Raw genomic sequence first — 26,955 nt, forward strand, 5'->3', positions numbered from 1 at the left:
AGTAGGAAGAAAAGTGGATCTTTGAAAGGTAAGCCTTTGCCATTCAGTCCTGCGTGCCCCCGAGAGTTAGCTTCCATCTCTCCTAATCCTGAGGGCCCAGCTTCACGGTCTCTGAGGATGCCAGTGGCAGAGATAATTCTTCAGGAAACAGAGCCTTGGGAAGGCTCGTTGGAAGGAGATCAGAGCCCAGATACTTCCCAGAAATTTGTGCTTAGAATGAAGCCATGAGGACCTAGAAATGGGGTGTGTGGACTGTGGTGGACCATTGGTGCCTGGGTTGGGAAGTGGGACCTCCAAGTCCAACTGTGGACAAGTTGTTTAACTTTGCTCAGATTCCTCTGTGTGATGACCACTGACCTTTCTCCCCTACACGGCAGTTGTAAGGGCTACAGGGGTTAATTAACGTGAAGGCACTTTGCAAAGGACAAACCCTTTTCAAGTGAGACTTACCATCACTGTCAGGGACATGTGGCCTTGGACACTGATACTTGGGCTCCAGAGTCTAATCCTCCAAAGATTTCCCTTAAAGGGCCATTGCACTCAGCCTCCTGAAAGACTCTTAGGCCTCTGCCTTCACCACCACCATGACCCAGTCTCCTGATTTCCAGCTTGCAGAGATTGCCTGGAAGAACTGGAGGGGACTCACAACCTGGTTTCACTTCTGCAAAGGTAAAGAATCTTTCCCCTTCTCTCCTGGGTCGTCCTTCCTCCCAGAACCTATAATGTGACCCCAGCCCTGGGAGGGGGAGCCATGGGAGGGCATGGCTAAAGCCCTAGGGTGAGGGAGAGCAGGAGCATTATGAAGTCAGTGTGGGGGCAGAGGAGGGTTCTTGGGCTGCAGGTGCCCACCCCTGCCTGTCCTGTCCAGCCATCCTGGCCCCATCTGCTCTCCTACAGCTGCCTGGGGAGGCTTCCTGGCAAGGGCAACTTTCATCAGCTCTCATGTCAAGACCCTCCTGGTGAGACGTGCAAAGCAGTGCCTGCTGGAGCCTGTGGAAGATACTGCTTGAAGGGTTGGGAACCCTGCATGAACACCTCCTGTAGGGTTTCCTTCCTTGATCCAGACACTCGAGAGGTGCTGGAAGCACACATTAGAAGGTTTTGGGTAAAGCACAGGTGGACCCTCCCCCTCAAGGTCCTCAAGCCCATAAATCTCTTGAAGCGGAAAAAGCTCCAACCCTCCACCGTTCTGCAGTTTGCCTCTTCCCCTTCAGCCACCTGTGTGTCTGGGTCCCACTCAACAGTCAAGTGTGCTGAGTTCCTGGAGAAACCTCCTCAGGCTCATTCAGGAGAGAAGGTGATAACAGAAGAGTCAGTTCCTACCCTGAAGAGGCCTCTCCTTGTCCCCTCAACTGTGTGTAAGGAAATCCAGAGTGCCCTGGGAGCGATTCCATCTGCTGACTACCATGGGCCCTCAAAGGCTTCTCTGACTGGACAGGAGGGCAGGCCACCTTCTCAGTCCCTCACACTCAGCCTTGTGGGCAGAACCTGGAAGAGTGAGACTGTGGAATGGGTCAAGAGGGACAGCCTAGAGCCAGGTCCAAGTTCAGCAATGGTCAGGAATGAGCCAACGGAGGAGAGTGGTGGTCAGGCCTCAGGAGACCCCTGCCATAGGGTAACAGTGATGGAGGTGAACTTAGGATCCCAATCTTTGAGAGGTGAAGAGGCCAGGGAGGCTGTGGAGGCCAAGGAGTCTCCTGCTCTTCAACCACAGTCTAGTGTTATCTTGGAAACCAAAGTGTTGACAAAATCCCAAACCACAAATGTACATATGAGGAGTTTAGAGGTGCCAGGGGCCAGTAAACATTTCCTACTACCTAGAATGTCTGTTTTCCAACATCCAGGTGAGCCATGCCTTAACATGGGGGTTGCCAGTGAGTTTAACTCCAAAGTAAAGGTACAGTCAGACAACCAGATTCAGGACTTTCCCAAACACATGTTCCTTGCTGCAGACAACTTGGCTTCTCAGGTGCCTCAGTGCCATCCCCAGAGAGTCCCCACCAGAGACAGGTTAGCTTCCCAGGAGCCAAGTGGCCTTATGGAAGCCCAAAGGAGCAACCTAGGGCAGCAGGAGCCCAAAACTTCAAAACTCCAAGACTCATGGAAGAGCCAGAGCAAGATGATTGCCCCTACTTACAAAAGAGAGGACTGTAGGAGGCATAAACCAGGCGAGCATGAAGAAAGGTTTAAAGAATTAGGGACCTCTCAAGCTGGAAGTATGAGCCACCCTGCCCAGGTCAGGGGAATAACAGACTCTATTGGGAGCAGATGTCTCCAGCTCATGCCAGAGAAGAAACATAGCCCTCCAGAAAGCCTCTTCAGAAAAAGGATGAGGCTATTTTTAAAGTGGATTTTCCCCAATAAAAAAGTCAATGGTCGAGATGCTCTGCAAAAATTCAAGCCCATATCAGCCACTGCCCAGAGTCACGGATCAGTCAAAAGCAGATCAATCTTGAAGAGTGAGACTGCTGAGGGTCAGGCACTCATGACAGCTGTTGGACAGATCCCCGAAGAAAAAAGAGCAATTCACCATGGACTTCATGCCACAAAGTTAAATGAACACAAACTGGAATTCCAAGTCCCAGTATGTGGGTGTTTCTGCTGCCATAGGCTTACCTCCTACCCAGAGCAACGGAGAATGATGGGTTATACAGCCTGCAGTCATAAAGCCACCTCCAAGGGCCAGAGTTGTTCTATCAGGGAAAGGGAAGTCAGACACCAACATAGTTTGAAAAGTGTAAGGTTCGACGATGAGCAGCTGGGCCTAAGGTGCCTCCCATCCTTGCCCCCCAAGAAGAGTTTGTTTCCAGTTAGTACCTGCCAGTATGGGCCAAGGATTCCAGGTGCCCCAGCCCGCCATCAACACTGTCCAAGGCATTGTCATCTTTGGGGAGGTGTCTTGCCTGGTCGACAGTAAAATCCTTCTTTAGTCTTCCCTTTAGTAGGAAGACATGTCTCCAAGTCAACATTCAGTCCATGTAGAGAAAATGATTTTCTCCTTAGCACGTCCAAGGTATTTAATGTTCTCCAATACATGTATATATATATATATATATATATATATATATATATTTTTTTTTTTTTTTTTTTTTCCTAATAAAAGCATAGTGTAATGGCTGCTGTCTCTGCCGTGCACTTTGTCTTCTAGAAGGGGGGGGCATGGAGGGAGGTGGACGGTAGCATCACAAGCTTGCTCCTTGTCTCGTGTCCCTTCATTGCACCTTATGATACTGTCATTACACAGACCAAAATTACTCTAACAATGAGACGGGAAAAACCTATGAAACCCACACCCAAGGATCTGGTTCAACCAGTCTTTCTCCTCCTTCTATGCTACTTTGAACTTTATGCAACTGTAGTGGATAGGTTTACACAATAGGGCCGGACATTCCAATTCAGGCTCCAGGAAGTGTCAGAGCCAAGTGGATGGAAGTTTGGGGGGAATAGAGTATGGGCTCTGAGTTCAGAAACAGGAGAAATCTTGCCCCTGGATCTCTTGGTAGGGAATATACAACATCTGCTCTTAAGAGTTCCTTCTCTCTCTGATGAAGGTTGGGATTGAGGTATGCCCTATGAACCCCTTTTAGCTTAGCCATAATAAAATGTACAGCATCACCCTCCCCCACCTCTGTTTTTCCTACACTTTAGAGCAGCAGCAAGGATGGCATTTCCAGCTCTGTGTGTGTAGGTGGGGGGAGTATCAGGGAGGCTGCTGAGGGCTGTGTTGAGTCCAGTCCCATATAAATGAATGGCTGCGTTCATGGGTCACCTACCTTCCACTCTATGTTAACCCCAGAGAAGGAGTTTTGGATGAATGGAATAGGGGTGTGACTGTGGGTAGTAACTATCTGATGGTCAAACACTGTGAATTTAGGGTGGGATGTAGGTGTAGAAAAATCCTTGGATCCAAGGAAGGAGGCAAAGTGGTACCAGATTCCCATAAATTGCAGTTCTGAAAGAACAGCCCCCTGACATACAACCACCATCTAAAGGCCTAAAGGGGAGGAAAAGTTAAGGGTCCAGTAGCTCACCATGGCCCCACGCCAGGGTCTCTACTCTATTCCAACTCTAAGATCACAGACCTAGAGAAACCACCTTTAGGTCAAAACAGAAGGTCAAACTTATAGAAGTAAAGCAAATCAGGGAAGGTGAATCTCTTAATACTATATTTAATAAGCTTACACATCATCACCTCTTGACTTTTAGAAAGGATAACTTAACAATAGGTGTAAAAGCCAGGACTAGGGAACTTGGGATGTGACTCCTAGTCTCGTGACCTTCACATAAACACATGGCCCAAGGACTGCTCCAGGGGAGAGGTGGGGACTGGCTTGTGATTGTGTAGTAAGCCTTGCCTGTCTCCCAGTCCTTGATCACCCCAGAGCCTGGCAGGTGAAGAAGCAATCAGACAGGATTCGTGGTGGTGTGGAGGTGACCTGTGCAAAGTGGATGGGGCAGGGTGCAATCCAGGAGTGTTCCACTGATCTGCTTCTGGCACAGCTTTTCTTGTCTCCTGACCCCTGTCCATATGGAAAAGCAGGGAGATGAGGAAGAATTTCTCTAGAGTGATTTGGTATTTTCTGCCATGTGCAGGGCGCATGGTGGACACAGCTCCAGGTGGTGTCTTTCTCATTGTGGAGATTTCGGTTCCAGCTGATGCCCCTGATCCAGATGACAACAGAAATGGACCCCATCCCCCATACCTGTCAGGCCCCTCAACACGTGGAAATGCTGTGACCTGGGGTGGAGGGGGCAGAGTGAGCACAGGACTGCTCACACCCCTGGTTTCTCCCTGGAGCCAGGCCCTACCTCTGGGCCCCGATTCCCAAGGCAGCCTCCAGAATGGGCAGAGCAGTGAGAGTGAAGCCAGGACTTGTGGGAGGGGTCGGTACCCAGAGGAGAGAGTTGACAGGGCTGGGACCTGAGCCTGGCTGCTGCTGGGTCCTCTCAGGGGCACCCAGAAGTGAGTTCTGGGAATATGGGGAAGCTGGACTTGGACCCCCCTGGCTCCTGCTGGGAGAGTGCCACAGACAGGTGATGCTGATGGAACAGCAAGAAAACAGAAAGAAGCAAGTCCCTTTGCCCTTCTCTTGCTGCTCCGTCTTCCATAAGGTACAGTAAGACAAGAAATTGAGAGACCAAAAGAAAAAAAGAAATGGAGAGACCCAGAGACAATACACAAAGACTTCACGGACACACCTCTCGAGAGACTTCTCACGCAAACACCTTTCTCAGAGATCACATACTGAGACCTCACACAGGGACCTCATGTTGCGTCACAGACCCTCAGACAGAAACCTAGCACAGATTTAACAGATTTCCCAGAGATACCTTCCAAAGGGACCTCATACAGAGACTTCACACAGAGATCTCACCCAGAGACAACACACAGAGACCTCACAGAGACCTCACATCTATTCTTCAGTATCCATTGACAAGTCTTTCTTAGTGAATATGAAACCACTTAGCAAACTGGCAGCATGATAAATATATTATCAGTTGTGCCCCTCTGAGATCCACCAGACACTCACTGTCAGCATTACTCTAAATGGGGAAATGTTGGAGAAGTTTTGTTCTTTTGGAATGTCACTGCCTCTGAACAAAAGAATTATACATTCCAAATGTAGATTTTCAAATTTCATTCTTAGGTGTTCATTAGCTTGAAGATCACATATTACATTATTTTATTTTTATTTATTTTAGAAGAATGAAGAAAATAATGTTTATTTCTTAGAAATGCATGTAGTACTCTATTTTTTTATTTTAAAAGATTTTTAGTGGAGTATAGTTGAGTTACAAATTTGTGTTAGTTTCAGGTGTACAGCAAAGGGAGCCAGTTATACATGTACATATGTCCACTTTTTTTAAAGATTCTTTTCCCACAGAGGCCATTACAGAGTATTGAGTAGAGTTCCCCGTGCTATACAGTAGGTTATTATTACCTATTTTGTATATAGTAGTGTGTATATGTCAATCCCAATCTCCCAATTTATCCTTCCCCCCTTATCATCTCCTGGTAACCATAAGTTTTCATTTGTACTCTTTTTTTAGGAGAATCACAAATTGTAAGCACAGCTAAAACACTGTCAGTCTCCAGTGAGAGAAGATATTTGTCCAGTTTAGTTATCATCCAGTCAAATGGTATCTGGCACATTTTTTACTTTATTGAGGACAGAACTTAAACTTGAGATGGCTTACTTGTTTCCTTTGGAAACATAAGAAAAACCTGCAACAAAGGTACTCTAGGAATGAAATAAACCAAGAAAGAAGCATCCGGACTCACATTCACTTCCCAAAGGGCTGTGTAACTAGCACGTTATTTTGCACATAATAGCTTGTATCAGGTTTGTGGGGTTTGCTTTAGTTTTTAACAGGCCAATAATCATGTGAGGATTTTTCACAAGTCAAATTTCTGGTTTTAAATTTTACATTCTGGCAAAATTATGCTTCTGAATATTATTTTATTTCTTAAAATGTGGTAATGCCCTAAAATGATATTACACAATCATAACGTTCAGCTAACATACTTAAAAAGATGGGCTATTAAGGATTCATTCTTCAATAATTCTATGAAATGCACATTTTCTAAGACATGCAGTTAGGATCCATTTTATATTCATTATAGGGTTAACACATTGCTTTAAAAATTTTTGAAAGATTATAAAATATATGACTTAGCCTATGCTTGACATTATACATGTTACCTCATAAAATTACTGAGGGAAGGATATCTTAATATCTGAATTGAAGGTAGTGTACATTTAATCTACATTTGGCTTATAACAATGAATAATGAAAGGCTTTCATTTATTATATATCTCACACTTTCCAAAGGGTACACTTCTAAAAGACTACTGATTTCTCATTGCTAATAAGCAACCTATTGTCCTTGCCTTGGTAAAATCTATTTTAATGACAGCTGGTTCTCTCCCAGATTATCCATTGGTATTACAGCGTCACGGTCTTTTAAGAGGAGCAGGGCTGACACGAGGACTCTTTGGGCTTATTTCTACAAGAAATTTAGTTTTTCTATTCTCCTAATTAAAAAATGTATAATTATTAATTTTTCACTTTCTTATGTCATTGAATCAGAAAACAATGGACTATGGTCATGTATGTCATCTAATACTCTATCAGATCACTTTTTTTTAAATAGTGCAGCTTACTCAGGTAAGTTTACTGATCAGAACAAAATGGAATCAATTAGGAAAAAGTTCATACAGGAAAATATCCTTTTCAAAGTTGACTATTTTAACACAGTTAAATAAGCGATTATTTTTTAATCCTTTGAGTTAAAATTGTTCAGGGTGGCCAAGAAAGTCTGGAAACATGAAAAATGTCCATAAAAGCACTTTATTACTATAATACATTGAATGTGTTGCTCCTCATTATTAATTCACAGTTCATTAAGCTGGGCAAAATTACAACGAACAATGTGCATTAAAGCAAAATACCCATCAATCATTTTCCATCTGTCATACATTCTTTTTTTTTTTTTTTTTTCTGTATGCGGGCCTCTCACTGTTGTGGCCTCTCCCGTTGCGGAGCACAGGCTCCGGACGCGCAGGCCCAGCGGCCATGGCTCACGGGCCCAGCCGCTCCGCGGCATATGGGATCCTCCCAGACCGGGGCACGAACCCGTATCCCCTGCATCGGCAGGCGGACTCTCAACCACTGCGCCACCAGGGAGGCCCTGTCATACATTCTGTCAGATGATTTGTGTGTCTAATTTTCATGGAAAAACTTGTACCTTTACTCCAGAATAAGAAATCAAGGGGGATCAATCTATTAAAAAGATATTAATATTCCTAGACTCTGTGGCCTTCAGTATTTTTTTTTAAGAAGATTCACCTAGTGCAAATCTTATAAATATTTTTACCATTTAATATGCCCAGACAAAATGGATACAAAAATTAGATAAAAGAGAAAACAACAAAAACAGATCCCCTTTGTTTTCAAAACATTTGATGTTTACATCAAAATATTTTGTTGAAAATGAAGTGATTTTTAATCTATAGTTAAAAGACACTATAATGATATTTAGAACATATTACAGATCCGGATTTTTACAAATAGATTTTTATTTAAAACAGGTCTCACACTGATATCAATAAACCAGGCACTCTAGAACAAAATGTGGAGAGATGGCAATTATGAGATGACCTCTTAATACTCCAAGGGAAAAAGATGTTTTCCAAAGTAGTCCATCTACAATATTAACCCTTAAGATCTACTCCCCTTGATAGGTTTCAATATTATTTTCTCTTTTATACACATTGACTTTATAATTAACTCCTACAGGAGGACATTTCTGGAAATGTTCCCAGATATCTACAGCCACACTTTCGGTCATGATCACACCATGGAAAAAGTAGGGAACATCCAGATCCTGATGATCCAGGGGTTTCATAATTACCCCTTTGAGGTCAGTCAGAATCATAATCATTCCCAGAACAGGGTCGGTCTTTACATTTGTGCCCCGAGACATGCAGATTGTAACACTACCCACCCAAAGGCAAGTTGTCTTCCTTACTCAGGTTTGCAGGGGCACCACTCACTGTGGTAGCTAGAAGAGTCCGTTGCCCCCAGCCCGGACCTGCATTCTGTACTCTCCACATACACATCGTACCACAGATATACCAGTGGTGCTGATGAAACTTCCAGAAAGCTATAAAATAATGCATGCCAGGCACGGTAGATGAGGATTCAGAAAATGCTAACATCTTCTCTAGGAAATAAAGGTGACATACCTATGTGGCTTTAAGCATTTTTGTGCATTAGCTGGCCCCCTGGATCTGGGAAAAAGCATCTGATTTGAAAGTTTCTCAGCCTCATTCTCTGCAGTGAAATCTGAAGCTCTTCCTTCCTTCTCTGAGTCCAGACGCTGGAATTGATACAGTCTGCTCTCTGTGATTTGTCTCTACCATTTGTTTCCAGTGACCACTTCAACTCAGATATCTCTGAATTCAGGGGTCACTCCTAAACTTCAGGACGAAGGTCACTGCCCTTTTTATTCCCACCACAAGTTTATGCTAGTAACCCTTTACCGTGTCAATAAATTTATTTTGTAGAATATGCCCCCTGGACTCCACCTGCTAAATCTGTTTTGTGGGCAAATCATTTGTTACTTAGCTAAACAAATTTTATAAAATCATATTTCATAAAATTGTATTTTATAAAATGTTACTTTCTTATTTCTTATTTATAAAATTGGTAAATCCAGGGATTTAGGCTTAATTATTATTTTTTAAAATGTTGGTACTCATTTTGCCAATTTTCCTTTTTACATATATCAGAAAATATGTTAAGAACTCAACTGTGAAGATACCACTATTTTTATTTTTTCTCACTTTTTGTACTTAACTTTTATAACAAACCTTTATTATTGCACAGGAAACAAGAAAGTTTGTTCCTTGGAAAACATCAGTCCTAAGAACGTACTAAGTTAAAGCTTAGCATGTTAGATCTGCGAGTAGCCTTGTCTTTTTTTTTTTTTTTTTTTCGGTACGCAGACCTCTCACTGTTGTGGCCTCTCCCGTTGCAGAGCACAGGCTCCGGACACGCAGGCTCAGCGGTCATGGCTCACGGCTCCAGCCGCTCCGTGGCATGTGGGATCTTCCCGGACCGGGGCACGAACCCGTGTCCCCTGCATCGGCAGGCGGACTCTGAACCACTGCGCCACCAGGGAAGCCCAACCTTGTCTTTTTTTTAATGATGCTTTTTTCTGAATTGGTTAAAAAAAAAAAAAAAAAAAGCCTTAAGGCTTAGGAACAGAAGCAAATTGAGAATTAAAATCCAAATCATTCAAATGAAGTTTGTCAGAACAGTTTGTGTGTGGAGAGGACAGCTTCTAGGCACTTCAGAGAAACCAGCAGGACAGAATTGAGAATAGCCAGCACCTTACAGGGCTTCTCACAGAAATGCTTTAATGCAAAGAGGTGACTGGATTTCACAGGGAGACCAGGGAGAGGATGCAGAGATAATTAAATCACATTCAAGCACCTGTTTACCTGGGAGGTAAGTTCCTTCATATTGTGGTCAGATGCTGTTTAGGGGGACACTGGCGCAGGGGAGGTGTTGGGAGGATGAACTCTTTTCTGAGTGATTTTGCAAGTGTGAAAATTCATCCAACAGAGATGCTAGAAAAATTTGCTCCTAGTAGCGAGCGTCCAACATGATATTTTGGGACAAAAATGTGTATTTGGAAGAATTTTTCACAAAAGAGCAGTGATGGGAGGAAAAGATTCATATGGGCCTGGCTAGTAATATTCTTCCTTCACAATTTTCTTGTGGGTTCCTGAGGCCTGTTGTGACTGCTTGGAGACCTGGTCCCCAAGCAATGGCCCTCTTTGTCATACTCAGGGTAACCCAGGAAGTTGCTTGTCTGAAGCAGAAAAGGTTCTCCCTTCCACTCATGTCCTCTTGCTGATCAGATGAACACATGGCATCATCTACAGCTGAGAGGTGTTTGTTAACTACCTTTGTTTCATAGGACACAACTCCTATATACTCTACAGTAATGTTTATCACTGTCTTTTATAATCTCAAGGTAAGAAGTAATCAGTGTTAAAATCATTCTACTGGAATAACAAAGCACATGATTTTTTTTCCCTAATAGTGATTGTATTTGTTTGCTAGGGCTGCCATAACAAAAGACCACACTGGCTACTAGGTGGCTTAAACAACAAAAATATATTTTCTCATAGATCTAGAGGCTAGAAGTCCAAGATCAAAGTATCAAGTTTAGTTTCTTTGAGGTCTCTCTCCTTTGATGGCTACCTTCTCGCTGTGTCCTCACATGGTTGCCCCTCAGTCTGTGCATGTCTGTGTTCTAATATTCCCCCCTTATAAAGATACAAGTCATATTGGATTAGAGTCCATCCATATGATCATTTTACCTTAATTTTCTCTTCCAAAGCAGTATTTCCAAGTAGAAGTTAAGCTTACGGTACAAGCAATCAGGTATTTAATAAGAGGCATTGCTATGGAGACAAAAAAAAAAAAGGTTAATAATTGAGGCAAATTTCATATCAGTTTTTGAGTTCTGAGGGTAGACAGTTGAGAAGATCTCTAAATGTCGGGGTTAAAGCATCTTTTGTAGTTTGAATGTCCATCAGATGTTCAGGTAAACTTTCTGAGTGGTCCATATAGCAACAGGAACGAAGAAGACTGTCTAAACATGAGCTGCTGTGGAGATTTCTCTGAAGTTTATATTAAGATATCTACCTTCAGTATGCAGGACTTCAGAAAAAAAGGCAGTTTTAGTTTCAATTATTCCAAGTCAAAAGGGTGGGAGAAAATTTGGAAACACTAGTTTGGAGAGTTGTAGTCAGGTAGTGGAGGAAACTAGAAAAATTCAGGATATAGTCCAGTTTTCAGGTAATTAACAAAACTTCAAGGAAAATTAATAGCACTAGAATCTAATATCCACAATATGTATTTTGGTTTCTATCGAAAGATAATTTTTCTCTCTAAAATCACCCTCATTTCTATCAAAGATAGCCAAATTAAGACAAATTTGTTTGCAAAATAAGTCTAGATTCAAAAAACTTGGTCTTATTTATATAAGTATAGCAAGGATTGTGACTGACCATATAGGCTTATTTTTTATTTTTATTTTTTGCTTTTATTAAGAGAATTTATTGCCTCTCTCTCCTCCCAATAGCTCAGACATGAAGAAGCAACATCAGAGGAAGACAGACAGACAAATGGCTCTTTGAGTTTGTCCTGCTTGGCACTGGTGAAGGAAGAGGCAGCTTTCTCAAAGTTTTTATCTGCTTAATTGGATGTAGTAGAGAAAGGGAACAAGGAAAGTCAGAGGGTAAGTGAACAGGCTCTGCACCTACCAAGGATGTGTTATCCTCCTAATCGTCCCAGTAGGAATATTCCATTCATGTTCTTTGATCTGATCCTTGCATTGGAAGACACTTCTTTTTTTAATCTCTTTTTTTAAATTTAATTTTAATTTTATATTGAAGTATAGTTGATTTACAATGTTGAATTAGTTTCAGGTGTACAGCAAAATGATTCAGTTATACATATACATATATCCATTCTTTTTCAGATTCTTTTGCCATATAGGTTATTACAGAATATTGAGTAGAGTTCCCTTTGCTATACAGTAGGGTCTTGTTGATTATCTATTTTATATATAGTAGTGTGTATATGTGAATCCAAACTCCTAATTTATCCCTCCCCATACCTTTTCCCTTTAGTAACCATAAGTTTGTTTTTTAAGTCTGTGAGTCTGTTTCTCTTTTGTAATTAAGTTCATTTGTATCATTTTTTCAGATTCCACAGATAAGTGATATCATATGATATTTGTCTTTTTCTGAATGACTTCACTTAGTATGATAATCTCTATGTCAATTCATGTTACTGCAAATGGCATTATTTCATTCATTTTTATGGCTGAGTAATATTCCATTGTATATATGTACCACATCTTCTTTATCCATTCATCTGTCAATGGACATTTAAATTGCTTTCATATCCTGGTTATTGTGAATAGTGCTGCACTGAACACTGGGGTGCATGTATCTTTTGGAAGGATAATTTTCTCCAGATACATGCCTAAGAGTAGGACTGCTGGATCATATGGTAGTTCTATTTTTAGTTTTTTAAGGAATCCCATAATATTCTCCATAGTGGTTGAACCAATTTACATTCCCACCAACAGTGTAGGAGGACTCCTTTTCTCCACACCCTCTCCAACATTTTTGTAGTCTACAGTTTGTAGACGTTTTGATGATGGTTACTCTGACTGGTGTGAGGTGATACCTCATTGTAGTTTTGATTTGCATTTCTCTAATAATTAGCGAGGTTGAGCAGATTTTCATGTGCTTTTTGCCCATCAGTATGTCTTCTTTGGAGAAATGTCTGTTTAGATCTTCTGTCCATTTTTTGATTGGGTTGTTTGCTTTTTTGATATTGAGCTGCATGAGCTATTTGTATACTTTGGAGATTATTCCATTGTCAGTCTCATCATTTGCAAATATTTTCTCCCATTCTGTAGGTTGTCTTTTTGTTTTGTTTATGGTTTTCTTTGCTGTGCAAAAGCTTTTAAGTTTTATTAGGTCCCATTTGTTTATTTTAGTTTTTGTTTTCTTTCCTCTAGGAGGTGGATCCAAAAAGATATTGCTGCTGTGAAAGAGTGTTCTGCCTGGATTTTCCTCTAAGAGTTTTATAATATCCAGTCTTACATTTAGGTCTTTAATGTATTTTGAGTTTATTTTTGTCTGTGGTGTTAGAAAATTGTTCTAATTTCATTTTTTTACATGTAGCTGTCCAGTTTTCCCAGTACCACTTATTGGAGAGACTGTCTTTTCTCCATTGTACAGTCCTGCCTCCTTTGTCATAGATTAATTGACCATAGTTGTGTGGGTTTATTTCTGGGCTTTCTATTCTGTTCCATTGATCTATATTTCTGTTTTTGTGCAAGTACCATACTGATTACTGTAGCTTTGTAATATAGTCTGAAGACAGTGAGCCTGATTCCTCCAACTCCATTTTTGCTTTCATAGTATGCTTTGGCTATTTGGGGGTTTGTGTTTCTATACAAATTTTAAATTTTTCTGTTCCAGTTCTGTGAAAAATGCCATTGGTGGGGGCTTCCCTGGTGGTCCGGTGGCTGGGACTTCACCTTCCAATGAGGAGGATGCAGGTTCGATCCCTGGTCAGGGAGTTGGGATCCCACATGCAATGCAACCAAAAAACAAAAAAACAAAAAAAACAAAAACAAAAACATAAAACAGAAGCAATATTGTAACAAATTCAATAAAGACTTTAAAAATGGTCCACATGAAAAAAATCTTAAAAAAAAAATTCCACTGGTAATTTAATAGGGATTGCATTGAATCTGTAGATTGCCTTAAGTAGTATAGTCATTTTGACAGTATTGATTCTTCCAATCCAAGCACATGGTCTATCTCTCCATCTGTTTGTGTCACTTTCGATTTCTTTCATCAGCATCTTAGAGTTTTCAGAGTACAGGTCTTTTGTCTCCTTAGGTAGATTTATTCATAGGTATTTTTTCTTTTTGATGTGATGGTAAATGGGATTCCTTCCATAATTTCTCTTTCTTATCTTTTGTTTTTAGTGTATAGGAACGAAAGAGATTTCTGTGTATTAATTTTGTATTCTGTGACTTTACTGAATTCATCGATGTGGTGTATCACACTGATTGATATGAGCCTGTGAGCCATGGCCGCTGAGCCTGCGCGTCCGGAGCCTGTGCTCCGCAACGGGAGAGGCCACAACAGTGAGAGGCCCGCATACCATGAAAAAAAAATCATAAAATGGGGCTTTCCTGGTGGCACAGTGTTTAAGAATCTGCCTGCCAGTGCAGGGGACATGGGTTCAAGCCCTGGTCCAGGAAGATCCCACATGCCGCAGAGCAACTAAGCCCACGTGCCACAACTACTGAGCCTGCGTTCTAGAGCCATTGAGCCACAACTACTAAAGCCCACGAGCCACAACTACTGAAGCCCATGCACCTAGAGCCCATGCTCTACAACAAGAGAAGCCACTGCAATGAGAAGCCCACGCACCACAACAAAGAGTAGCTGCCATTCGCTGCAACTAGAGAAAGCCCACACACAGCAACAAAGACCCAATGCAGCCAAAAATAAATAAAATAAATAAATTTATTTTTAAAATCATAAAATATCATAACCATCTTCTTCAGTTTACTTAGTCCCATGTAATTAATTCTTGTTTTGTTTGATCTTTTGTTAGAAGTTTTATGAAACCATCAATTTCTCCATTAGGGTTTTGTAAATTCTTACTCAGTTCAGTGTAATGATTTGAAATTCATCAGAAACTTGTGTTCTAGAATACTTGTTAGATCCTTTTCCATGAATTTCTCTGAACATGAAACACATTTCCAGGAAGCTTTTGTAAAAGCATCTGAGTAAAACCATTGTCTAAGTAATAAAAGACAAATATCCATTACTAAAAATTTGATTCATTCTAATGGAATTGACAAGAAAATTTATCTCTGTGACACAAAACATTTAAGATAATAACTAGAATTATGACTGATAACATTATACTAGGACATATCCAATTTTAGGAATTTCATATACTTTTGAGAACATTTATATTAATAACATTCACCCTTATGATATAACCTAGAGTTTATGATCATTTATTTAGCAATGCTTCCCATGTAAGTAACATACCAAATAAGCCTAATGAGTTTCATAGCTCTCTTTTCTAATAAGATAAAACAAATCTTTTAAGGTGTTCCAAGGGGCCTCTGGAAAACCTGAACGTTATTTCCAGGTCAATAAAACTTCATTTAGAATTTGACTTGGGGGAAAATCTACTTTTTCAAAAATAAAAATGTTTTAAAACACTTTGTCAAATATGATCATATGTCACTGTGAATTAATATTTAGTTATCAATTTAATCAAAGTGACAAAGATTCACATGTAAATACAGATAGTTAAATAGTGTAAAAAGACTTAGCTCTTTTAATATTGAAAGCACTCAGTTTTTCTTCAAAATTATCAAAGATTCATAAAGACGAAATGTACAATATTTGTTTTGCTAGACAGATTACATTGAATGTAAAAAAAAGTCTTTGTTTACAATTTCTCATTAAGAGCAGACCAATAATTAAGAAAATTTTGCAAAAAGAGAGAAAAAACAAATTTTAATTTTCTACCAGCTTACTTTGGATATTAAAACTCAATCACTTTATTAAATTCATTCCAATTTTAGATCTGACTACACATAAAATTCCTTTCTAAAGATTCCTTTTTCACAAACCTCTTACAACTTTCTCTGTCCATTTTGATTTGTCCCTTGTTCTCTTTCCCATTTAGAAGTTATCAGCTTTAGGACAAAAATCACTTAACAAAGTTTTTACATTAACAAAAACATCTCCATACCTTACACTTTTTCTTACCCCAAAATATATTCTAATTTCCTTATAATTCCTAGTAGCTTTAACCACATCTATTATTTACAATTCTTAATCCTTTGAAGCTTTAATTTTTTTGTAAAGATAAAGTTAAAAATTATGAACTGTGTAAGTATTTTGTGGCTTGGCAAACTTATAAATACATTTCATAATTTCTAGAAACATATTCTACTTCATAGTACAAGCTTTTAATGAAGCACAAGACATGTTTACTAATAGAACCAAACATATTTAGTGTGTAATAAGAGGTCAAAAGTAGGTAAACTTAGACTCGTTCAGCAATTAATATTTCAGTATTTTGTCTTAGTTGGAAATGATCTAGACATTCAATTCATTTAATTTAACTTAGCAAAACTCTAAGGGTACAATTTTTCAAAGACATTTAGAAAACTATTTAAGTTGACATAGCAAAAACAATTATTGCTAAAAAAAGTTTACCTAAAAGAATTCTTATCTTATGTCTATTTAATTAATTTGTTCTTAACAGTCACTCAGATTACTCATGACAATTTCATAAGATGTTAAAGTAGTGTTAGCCATCATCTTAAATTATTATTATTATTACTTTTTTCTGAGAAATTTTGTAAAAGAGATAACATGAGCTTATTTGACTTTTAGTAAAACTACATAGCATAAAGCTATTATACTTAATGCTGATAACTCTTAAGATATGTCTGTATTAATTAAACCATTAAACCTGAACTAGATTTTACTTACCAAAAATTATCCTAGATCATGTGAATTTGAAAAATATTTGTATTCGTTTTTGTTATATTTTTGAGAATTTTTATATTGCTTGTTGGAATAAATTAAGTTTACTCACTCAGATAGCTACAGTCTTTTATTATTTATGGAGAAGACGTTTAAGTCTTCTTGCCCTTTAAGTGTACTTGCCCTTGATAAACAATTTTAAGGAGACTGTGATTTAGAGTTTGAGCAAGAGAGGGTTTTTCTGGTGGTTTTTGTTTTTAAAAAAACCTCTTTCCTTTTTTTTCTTTAAATTTTAGTTTCAGGTTCTAACAATTGAGATAATCTGGGCTCAGTCTCAGGCAATGTGGCTGTGTTTACATTTCAAAGACATGGTAAGATTTATAACTTTAAGGGACAGAGAAAAAAGTGTAAATTTTCTTCTGTGAGTTTTGGAGTGTATTTTTCTATTATCATAAGTCTCAGGGTAATTATTATTTTAAAAACTTTTTCTTCTTAAGTACAGGACAATTTTGCTCCAATTATCCTCAACTTTTATAATATCTACAAGAATTTGAGAGGAATAGGTTTCAGGGTTGGTGAAGATAAATGGGCCTTGACTTGTTCCTAAGTTGCATTTCTGGTTTTGTAGAGATTTGGAAGACAAAGATAATTGTTTCTATTAGCTCTTGAATATTGGCTTCCAACTGATCTTTTCCTAATTATTTGTAGGAGGGCCTAAGGAATTGCTGAGGAGATGGGGCAATTTTTAAAATTTTTCTTAAAAAGGCGAATTCATGTTGGATCTTTAATTTCTGTTATTTCATCTTAATAACGATTCCCTAAGGCTAGCTGTTATACCTGATTTTTCCTTTCAATTTGATCCTTCCATAAATACCAATATGACAGCTGTTTATGATGAGAGCTCTCAAGAAGGGAATCTTTTAAATACAGCAAATTTAAAGGATCCATCATCTGGCCATTGAGGAGTAAGACCTTTCATTAATTTCAAATAGTGACTCAAATCAGTAAGCCTTTTTATGGAACGACCCAGAGGTAACTTTTCAGGCTTAGAATAAATCCTTACCATGGATGAAATAAGCATACTTTCAGATGGAGAGGGCACGGATGATATAGCCCCTATAATGTGAAAATTCATTTCCAAGGATAATCTAAGAAAGCAAAGGCCTTCATTGCACAGGCAGTAAGGGTGGTATAATGCAAACTGTGTCCCTGGTCTCTCCTGGGAAGTTGAGGCACCTCTGATCCCAAACCTACTAATCTGTGACATCAGGCACATGCTGCTGGAATGGGACTTTTCCAACACTAACAAGGCAATGAAGGTTGAAACAACAAAGGCCCCTTATGGACTGGGTCCCCTTAGGACAAACTCCTCTGACAGCTGGCACAACAAGACTAGAGTGTGCTGTTTATGACTTTGTGTCTCAGAACCCCAGTCAATTCAACTGGTTACCAGATGCACCCCAGTAAATACACCATCCAGATGGTGGAGACCAGAGAGAATATTCTCACTGGACAAAAAGCCAAATTCTCAGGACACAGAAAAATACAGAAGGAAAAATCTCATCCAGTTTTTATATAGAGAACTGACAGCAAAGTTTGTCTTAATAGGCACTGGACTGGAGAGAACTGGTAACTCACCAGTCTGTGAGGCTGTCTCAAACAGCAGGCTTATAGGGCCTATGCCTGTATTCTGCCCTATGGTTCTTTCTTCTTATGAAACACGACTCAGGAGACAGAGACAAAGAAAAACAGTGACTGTCTCTGGGAGGAAAGGATTAAGAAAAACTGAGACGAGATTACTCATTTCCATAAACCAGATTTTCTATGTCACAAGGATCTTGCTCCATAAGTATTTTCTTCTGCTAATCTAAATTTAGAGATAGAGAAAAGGAGACTCTTAAGCACTTTCCCTCCCACCAGACCTTACAGGCCTGGGAAGTTGAGGAGAGAAGAAATTTTACCTTCTGCTGGCCTTTGTCATGTGTCCTAGGATCTCTCAGCTGCAGCAGTCTTGTGGTGGGAAGCAGGGTTTAGCCAGCCTCCTGGTTGTCTTGTCAGCTGTTGAGGAGGAAGAAATGTCCCTGCCAACCTTCTTGAGTTAAAGAAGTAACAAGGTTTATACAGCCTTCTTGACCCTGCATTCCCTATCTCTGGTGCTAATGATGTCTTTCTACCTCCTGGTACAGGGAGGGCACCATTCACATGAGATACTAATTTCCTGCTTTCATGGAGACAGATAGGAAGGTCAGTGTGTCTCTCTTGCATCAGTCATTTCTTCAGTAACTTTAATTCAAAGTAATATTCCACTGAGGCATATTTTGGAGCATCCTGCCCTGGGCACCAACAAAGTCAAATGGTTTAGAGAGAAAGCAAGTCCCTTTGTCAGCACTGACCTGTGCTCATGGTGATTGTTATTCCATCTCCACAATACCATTGGGCTGGGTGCTCAAGAAACAGAGCTGTGAAAACATGGCTCCTGTCTCTTATAATTTATAGTACCAATGTTTCAAAGAAAAAATTTTATTTAGTGCCTCCTTTGTGTTAGACAATAATGCTGGTATATTTTCAAGATATACAAATAATAGAAAGAGACATGTATGGCACTTGAATTGTAGTGAGACATTAAAAATTCCCCCCCCAAAAAATCTTTTTCTTTATACTTATAAGAAAAAAAAATGTAGATTCATTTTGGATAAGATAAAGAAAATTTATGAAGTGATAAATCTAACCTGAGAAAGTAGAAAAGAACACAGTACACAGGCTCTGAGCATTCTACTCACAGAAAATATTGTCCTGTTCTTTTGCAATATGGACTTGTTCCCCTGTCCCTATGTCTGTCTCTTCCCCTCTCTGTTTCTGCCCCTCTTCTCTCTCTCCCTCACACATACACACATTCACTCCCCTACAAAAAAACCCATTGACTAAATGCTAATTGGCAGACACTGTGCTCAAACTGAGGCTACAGTGGTGAGTTAAAAACAGAGATAATTTTTCCATCCTCATCAAACGTATATTCCAAGATGGAGAAAGTGAATACTAACCAAAGAGTCACACAACCATAATATTGCAACCACAACTAACAACCATAACCACTGAGTTAAGCTAAGCAAGCCACTATTGTCAGCTTTCTCTCAACCCTCAGTAGAGTGTGTTCCACTTAAAGGCCTTGAGTAAGTCACTATTCTGTTGAGAAAATCCAGGACATTTCTCAGTCTTCCACATCTGAAATTATGCAGTTTGGAATGTCAGGAACAAGAGTGAGGGGAAAGGTCATTCAGAACTGCAACTAACCAGTTTCTCTCTTTCTGACTGCTGCAATAACCTCCTGGTCTATCCTGTGTTTACTCCCATTCCTCTGGCCTGTTCACAGAGCTGCCAAAGTGGTCCCTTAAAATTTAAGCCCGATTGTGCCACTCTATACTCAAAATCATCCAGTGAATTCAATTTAATTACAATAAATCCAAAGTTCTCACCAAGGCCTCAAAGTCCTTTTCGATCTGTTCTCCCCTTCTCCCATGTCTCTCTTGGCCTCATTCCTACCACTCTCCCCCTTGTTTTCTGTAATCCAGCCAAACTTGCTTCTTCTCCAGCTTTTACTAAAACACTACTTAGTAGACAAACAATTTAATTTAAATTGGGCAAAAAATTTAATAAGACACTTAACCAAAGAAGATACAGGAATGGTAAATAAGCAACATTTAAAAATGTTCAGCATTATCAGTCATCAAAGAAAAATTAAAACCACAATGCAAATAACTTCACATCTACTAGAATGACTAAAATTAAAAAGATTGATAGCATCAAATGTTAGTAAGGATGGAGAACAACCAGAAGTCTCATACATTCCTGAAGAAGATGTGAAATGATGTACTACTTTGGAAAACAGTTCGGCATTAATACAACCCCCTAATTTCACCCCCTAGGAATTTAAATTAGAAAAATATGTCCACACAAAATTTGTACATGAACGTTCATAGAAACAACTTTATTCATGATTGTGAAACTGAGTAGGATCCTGTGGGGCCTTCCCAGTGACAGACTCCCAGTGTTCCCTGCTTCTTGTTTGTAGAACAAAGCTTTAGTCTCCTAGGCCTCCCTTGATTTCCAGAGAGCAGTTAATGATTACAGAACTGACAAAATTCAGAAACAAAGGAAAAGCAGTCAAGCAAGAAAAGTAACAATAGATTGAAAAACAGTGTTGTCTATATCCCTTTCTCCTCAAGGGATATAGATAACAGTCTGACACATATCCTTGATGTGGTGCTCCAAGGACAATGGTGCTTCAAGGACAAAGGACAACCCTCTCTGAAAAAGTGTCAGCGTTACACCCCTTATCAGACCCTTAATTGCCCTCCCCACCATGTTGTGATGCTTATGAAATTCCTGAGCCCAGCTGGGCCATGAGACCTGTCCCAAATAAGAAAAGGCATCTTCCCTGTCCCACTGCCACCCTATAGAAGGAAAGTATATGTGCCTCGACCAATTAGTAAACGAAATTTTCACCTTGGAGCATTCCTTTGTTTTCTGGCTATAAAAACTGATCAATAGCACATGTTTGGGGTCCACTCCCCCAGACTACTAGGAAGTCAGCCTGCTGTTCTGGCAGAGACACTTTCCTCTAATAAATTCTATCTTCTTTACATTCTGCCTTGTGCCTGGAAATTCTTTTCCAACCCACGTATGGACCACGACACTTGAGCGTTTTTTGTAGACACTAAGGCTCTCCACCTGATGGAGGATTTGACTACATGCTGATCACAAGCATGTAGGTCCCAGACTGGTTGGAACAAGAAGGCTGATGATTAAGGTTCCCAAAATATCACCCTGTCACCTCTCCACCAACTAATCAAAAGAATGTCCATGAACTGATAATTCACCCTGAGACCCTCACTCCTAATGTTGTCTTTAGAAACACTTGCCCAAAAGTCTTCAGGGAGTTTGGGTCTTTTGAGCATTAGCTGCTTGTTATCCTTGCTTCGCATCCTGCAAATAAACACTGTACTTTCCTTCACCACAACTGGTATCAGTAGATTGGCTTTGCTCTGCATTGGGTGAGTGAATCTGTGTTTGGTTTGGCAATAATTTGGGCAACCATGAAGGGGCCACCATCCCTAGTGGGCATCTCAACCATAGCACACTGGCCCCTGACCAGTGGCAGCTCATGGATACTACTCAGCAGCTGCTTGAGCACCTTTGTCTCAGAGATGGCCCTGAACACTTGCCACTGACCAGGCATCATTGGCCCATGGCACTTTTGATTTCTGTGGTAAAGGGAAAAAGACACATGCTTTGCTGGTTGAGATTTCTCTAGTAAGTAGTGGAACTTGTGTGTGATAATACCAGGGTATTCATTCTCTTAGCCATTTGGGTCTGTCAGTGGCTAACCATTTGTTGGGATTTTCCCTTTTGGGCTGAGGAGTTTGAAACCCTGAGACACTACATTTGTTTGTTTGTTTGAGATTTTAAGATTACCAGCCATAAACAACTGAGAATGGGTAATCAGAGCTCTGTTTCATCTTATATTCCCTATGGTGTATTTTGCAGAATCGGGAAATTCTTAGCTCTTAGTTTCATGGGCTCGTACCCATGAAAAGGAGAAGGTGATATTTTTCTAAAACCATGTGGTCACAGTATTCTTTAGGCTCTGGAGAATAATGACCCAGATGGGGCACTTTTTGACATTCTAAAACTTGTTTTTGCGAATGAAAAAGCTGGCTTGTTAAAAGTATCTCTTCACTATTCTGACCAGAAGGAAACAAATCTTACTAGGAGGAACTTACATTTTTCTCCCTGTGCCTTTGAAATGTAAATGTTCTACCCTGGGCTCTAATGTACTCTCACTCACTCTTGTCTATACCATCGCCAATTCCTGAGACTGAGGGGGGAAAAAAGGGAAAAGAGTCCTTTTTAAACTCAGGCAGGAAAACTGTGAGATCTCTGTTTGTCTGGAATGTATGTATGTCCATGTGTACATTATAAATATATCTTTTCCTTTGGATGGTATTATCAAAGTTAGTTTGTAAATGAGCTCTATTTAATTGACTTAAAGGAAATTAAGCACTTACAGAAATTCTCAGAAATATAAAAGAAACTAACTTGAATGAATTTCAGATTCATGTGATCTGAAAAATATTCAATATTAAATTTGGGATAATGGCTGACTTGGTCTAATGTCTCATAAAGTTTTCTTGGGTAATCTAAACATAATTTTTGAGAACAAGTGAATAAAATAGAGGTAAATGAGACAAGAGTTTTTAGGTGAACTCTGGGAATAATTATGTTTTAGGAATGTCTACTTAAAAATAGCTTTTCTGGACGTTTTAGTAACTTGAAATTTTAGAGTTTAACTAAATTAAGCTAAATGATGAGAATTCATTGAATATCGAAGTCTTTTCCAAATAAAATAATATACTGAAATATTAATTACTAAACATTGGCTTCCTTTTACAGAGAAAGTAAAGATATTTAAGACTATTAATAAATATGTTTGGTGTCACACTGAGACATTTTCCATAAGAAAGCACATATTTTTAGAAATTATAAATAGCATTTATTTATAAATTTGCCAATCTACAGAATGCTAATGTAAAGAACAGCTCATAATTGCTTACTTCTTAATTTTCACTAGGAATTTAGGTTTTTAAGACTTGAGAATTCTAATTAAATATGTAATTAAAGCCACTAGAAATAATGAGAACATTTTAGTATACAGGGTAATAGGATGTGTGTTTTCATTAAAATAAGGTATGAAGAATAGGAATTTATTTTGTTAAAGAAAAAGGAAGTAATTTTGTCTTAAAGCTGGTTATTTCTAAATAGGAAATAAAATAAAGGGCAAGTTAATATGAATATAGAAAGTTGTAGATTTCTGGGGAAAAAGTAATCTTTAGAAAGAAATTCTATGTGTTGTCAGGACTCACTAAGATTAGAATGAATTTAATTGAGTAAATGAATTTTAAGATTAAAAGTAAAGTGGTACAAAAACTTAAAAATTTTTTCTCTCTCTGTTAAGAGAAAAAAGTTTTCTTGGAATATTGATTTGCTTTTGATTACAGATGGTAAATTTTCTTTACCTTTTAAATAATCTGTTATAACTTTCCGTACTTGCTTTTAAAATCTTTCATTGTAACTTTGGTTAAATGGATAAGCATTGTTTCACAGTGATCTGTAATCCTATTAGACCAAGTGTCTTGAAACTTTTTAACATTTTGGATAAACTTCTCAAGGATAGAATCCTAATTAAAGATATTTTGACCTCTGGATAGCTTTGGGATGTTTCAGAGGACCCCTAAGTCATCTCAAAGAGAGATATTAAACTAATTAGGATTATTTGGTATATTATGGGAGGCACTGTCAATTGATTAGAGATAAATGTATCTCCAACCTTCTTAGGTTATACATTTAGATTATACTAAATATCATTAATATAGATATTCTTATGTTATATGAAATTAAATAAAATTTCTAAAATTTGAATATGTCAAATTTGTATGTTACAGAAGTAAACAAATTTTTTTTTGTCAATTGCATTTTAACCAGCTCTTTAACTGTGTCTTTTTAAGTCTTTTTATCATTCATAGATGCTTTTGCAAAAATGCTTCATCTTCAGGAAGATTCATACTAAAGACTTTCTGACAAGTGCAGGTTTCTGATAACTTTCAAATCATACCATTGAATTGGGTAAGAAATTAAAGAATTCTAATGGAAATCCCGATGGTTTCATAAAGGTTAAGGCTGCAAACTGTAAACAGCTCAAATGTTCATCATCAAGTGAATGAGTAATTCACATCAGCAATAAAGGGGAATGAAATATTAATATACATACATGGATGAATCTCAAAACATGCTGAGTGAAAGAAAGCAGGAACCAAATACACACTGTTAGATTCTATTTATGTAAATTTGAGAATGGGAAAACTATAGTCACTGAAAGCAAATCATCATATCACTTTTGTAGGAAGGTGAGGATTGACCACAAAGGAGCCTAAGGAAACTTTCTGGGTAATGGACATTTTCTGTATCATGATTGTGGTAGTGATTACACAACTGTATATATTTGTCAAAATTTATCTAACTGTGCTATACACTTTACATGAGTGCTATCAGTTGTATGTAAATTGTACCCCAGTAGGGGTGATTAAAAGGAAATATATATTATGTATGACATATAAATATATGTTTACATATATTACATATACATCATGACAATAGAATAAAACATGTTCTTAGTGATTAAATTGCCATTTAGCCAACATCCAGAATGCCAAACATCCTTATTTTTTTCTTGTTTTTCCTTTCTCTAACCTTTCAAAAAGCATCATTTTTAATAGTCACATCAACATTGCTGATTAGATTTGCAGTAATTTGAAAACACAGAAGACATTCCTTTTAAAAATATAAACAAAAGCTTCTTTCATCTGCTCTCTAGATCTTTTTATTCTTATGCCACATTCTTTACACCAGTTGACCAATTGAGTTAGGCACTCATTTACTTTTTCACAAATCTTTGCTGTGTTTCTGCTAGTTCTGCATTAGGGACTATTAAGGAGGAAAACCACTGACACAAAATGGTTTCATTTGTGCTGAAGCCCACGATACCATGCATATATTTAATACCTAACCTACTTGCAATTTCGACCTTCACCAGAAATGTTATCTTAATTCTGAAATCTGGAATCTTCTGGTCAGCACCAATGTGGTAATCTATCACAGGGGCCCTCTCCATCTCCCCCAACCCAAGAAGAAGAGGCAATCTGCAAGATAAAACTCAAGGCTTCCCTTCCCTACAAAGAGAAGATAGTACTGGTCCCAAATAACCTTTTTTTCTTTTGCTAAGACTTTCTTGCCCACCCTCCTTTCTATAAAAACCTTCCACTCTGTGTAACTTCTCAAAGTGCTCTTCTATTTACTAGATGAGATGCTGCCCAATTCATAAAGCATCAAATAAGGCCAATCAGATTTTCAAATTTACTCAGTTGAATTTTGTTTTTTAACAAGACATGACCTTAAACAAGATAAACATTGGCCCTGTTTTCATCTCAGGTGGCCTCAGCCTGCAGCTGCTTGAAGCAGGATTTTGGTTCCTGGCCAGAGATTGAAGTCAGGCCGGGGCAGTGAAAGCACTAAATCCTAGCCACTAGACCACCAGGGACTAGTGGCCAGTGACAAGGTCCTGGCCTGTCTGCTGTGTAGAAATGAATTTCCACAGAGATGGAAAGTAGTGAAACAAGTAAAGTGTTTATTAGGAGGACAAAGAATACATGTGGATAGACACATGGGCGGGCTCAGAGAGAGAGTTGCGCTCACATGGTAGTTTGAATCACTTTTATGGGGAATTTCTTCCAGGTTTCCTTTGACCAATCATCTTGCTTTGCCTGGTTCTGAGTCCATATTTGGTATACCTCAGGGTCCTCCCGTGTTCATGTGCATCTCTTAGCCAAGATGGATTCTAGCGAAGAGGCCTATGGGTAGTTGACATCACTTACTATGGGGTGGTGCCCTCTCCCTTTTTGACCTCCAAGGAACCCTTCTGCACATGTGTAGCTGGGAAGGTCTCCTTGACTACGAGAATGAGGAACATCTAGTCTTTTATCTCTTATCTGGGCAGGGCACAGCCTCCTTTCTCGATTGCCCTGTTATTGATATTTTGGAGTTTCTGTCCAGAGGGAATGAACTCCTGCTGCTTACCCTGGGGCCCATCTATCTCCTGCCTCACTTTCACAGAACTCACAATCTGCTGTGAGAGACAGTCAGAATATGAGCACACACACACACAAATAATTTTAAAGCCCGATAGATTTGAAGTCAATAGAAAAGACATTGAGGGCTTCCCTGGTGGCACAGTGGTTAAGAATCCGCCTGCCAGTGCAGGGGACACGGGTTCAAGCCCTGGTCCAGGAAGATCCCACATGTCATGGAGCAACTAAGTCCGCGAGCCACAACTACTGAGCCCGCATGTTGCAACTACTGAAGCCCATGAGCCTAGAGCCCGTGCTGCGCAACAAGAGGAGCCACCACAATGAGAAGCCCTCACACCGCAACGAAGAGAATCCCCTGCTTGCCGCAACTAGAGAAAGCCCACGCGCAGCAACGAAAACCCAATGCAGCCATACATAAATAAATAAATAAATAATAAATTAAAAAAAAAAAGAAAAGACATTGAAAAAGAAATGGGCCTCCTTTTGATAAGGAAGTCAGAGGTTTCTCTGTAACTTCTTCTGAGAACAATAAGCCATGTCTTTTCCTTCTTCTACATTTTCTCTCCCCACTGCTGACCCCAACAAAATGCTGAAGACAGAATTTGCACTCAATAGAT

General features: G+C 39.1%; 1 protein-coding gene and 1 long non-coding RNA gene across 2 annotated transcripts in view; one reads left to right on the forward strand and one right to left on the reverse strand.

Annotated features, from left to right (window-relative positions):
• Positions 1 to 799: 799 nt before the first annotated feature.
• On the forward strand, positions 800 to 2,951 carry LOC309808827 (spermatogenesis-associated protein 31A6-like; the record flags this gene model as incomplete). Its single annotated transcript, XM_082629401.1, has 1 exon — positions 800 to 2,951. The coding sequence occupies one exon, from the start codon at positions 800 to 802 to the stop codon at positions 2,915 to 2,917; it is 2,118 nt and encodes a 705-aa protein (XP_082485527.1). The 3' UTR covers positions 2,918 to 2,951.
• Positions 2,952 to 8,895: 5,944 nt separating this feature from the next.
• The window catches only part of LOC309807107, a 95,394-nt gene continuing 77,334 nt past the window's right edge, over positions 8,896 to 26,955 (reverse strand). The window contains exons 3-4 of the long non-coding RNA XR_014294507.1: positions 10,899 to 10,982; positions 8,896 to 9,724 (exon numbers count right to left, since the gene is read on the reverse strand). This is a non-coding gene — a long non-coding RNA (uncharacterized lncRNA). The remainder of the gene's footprint in view (positions 9,725 to 10,898; positions 10,983 to 26,955) is intronic.

Source organism: Mesoplodon mirus (assembly GCF_964341445.2).
Source record: "Mesoplodon mirus genome assembly, chromosome: 7".
Classification (NCBI taxonomy): Eukaryota; Metazoa; Chordata; class Mammalia; order Artiodactyla; family Ziphiidae; genus Mesoplodon; species Mesoplodon mirus.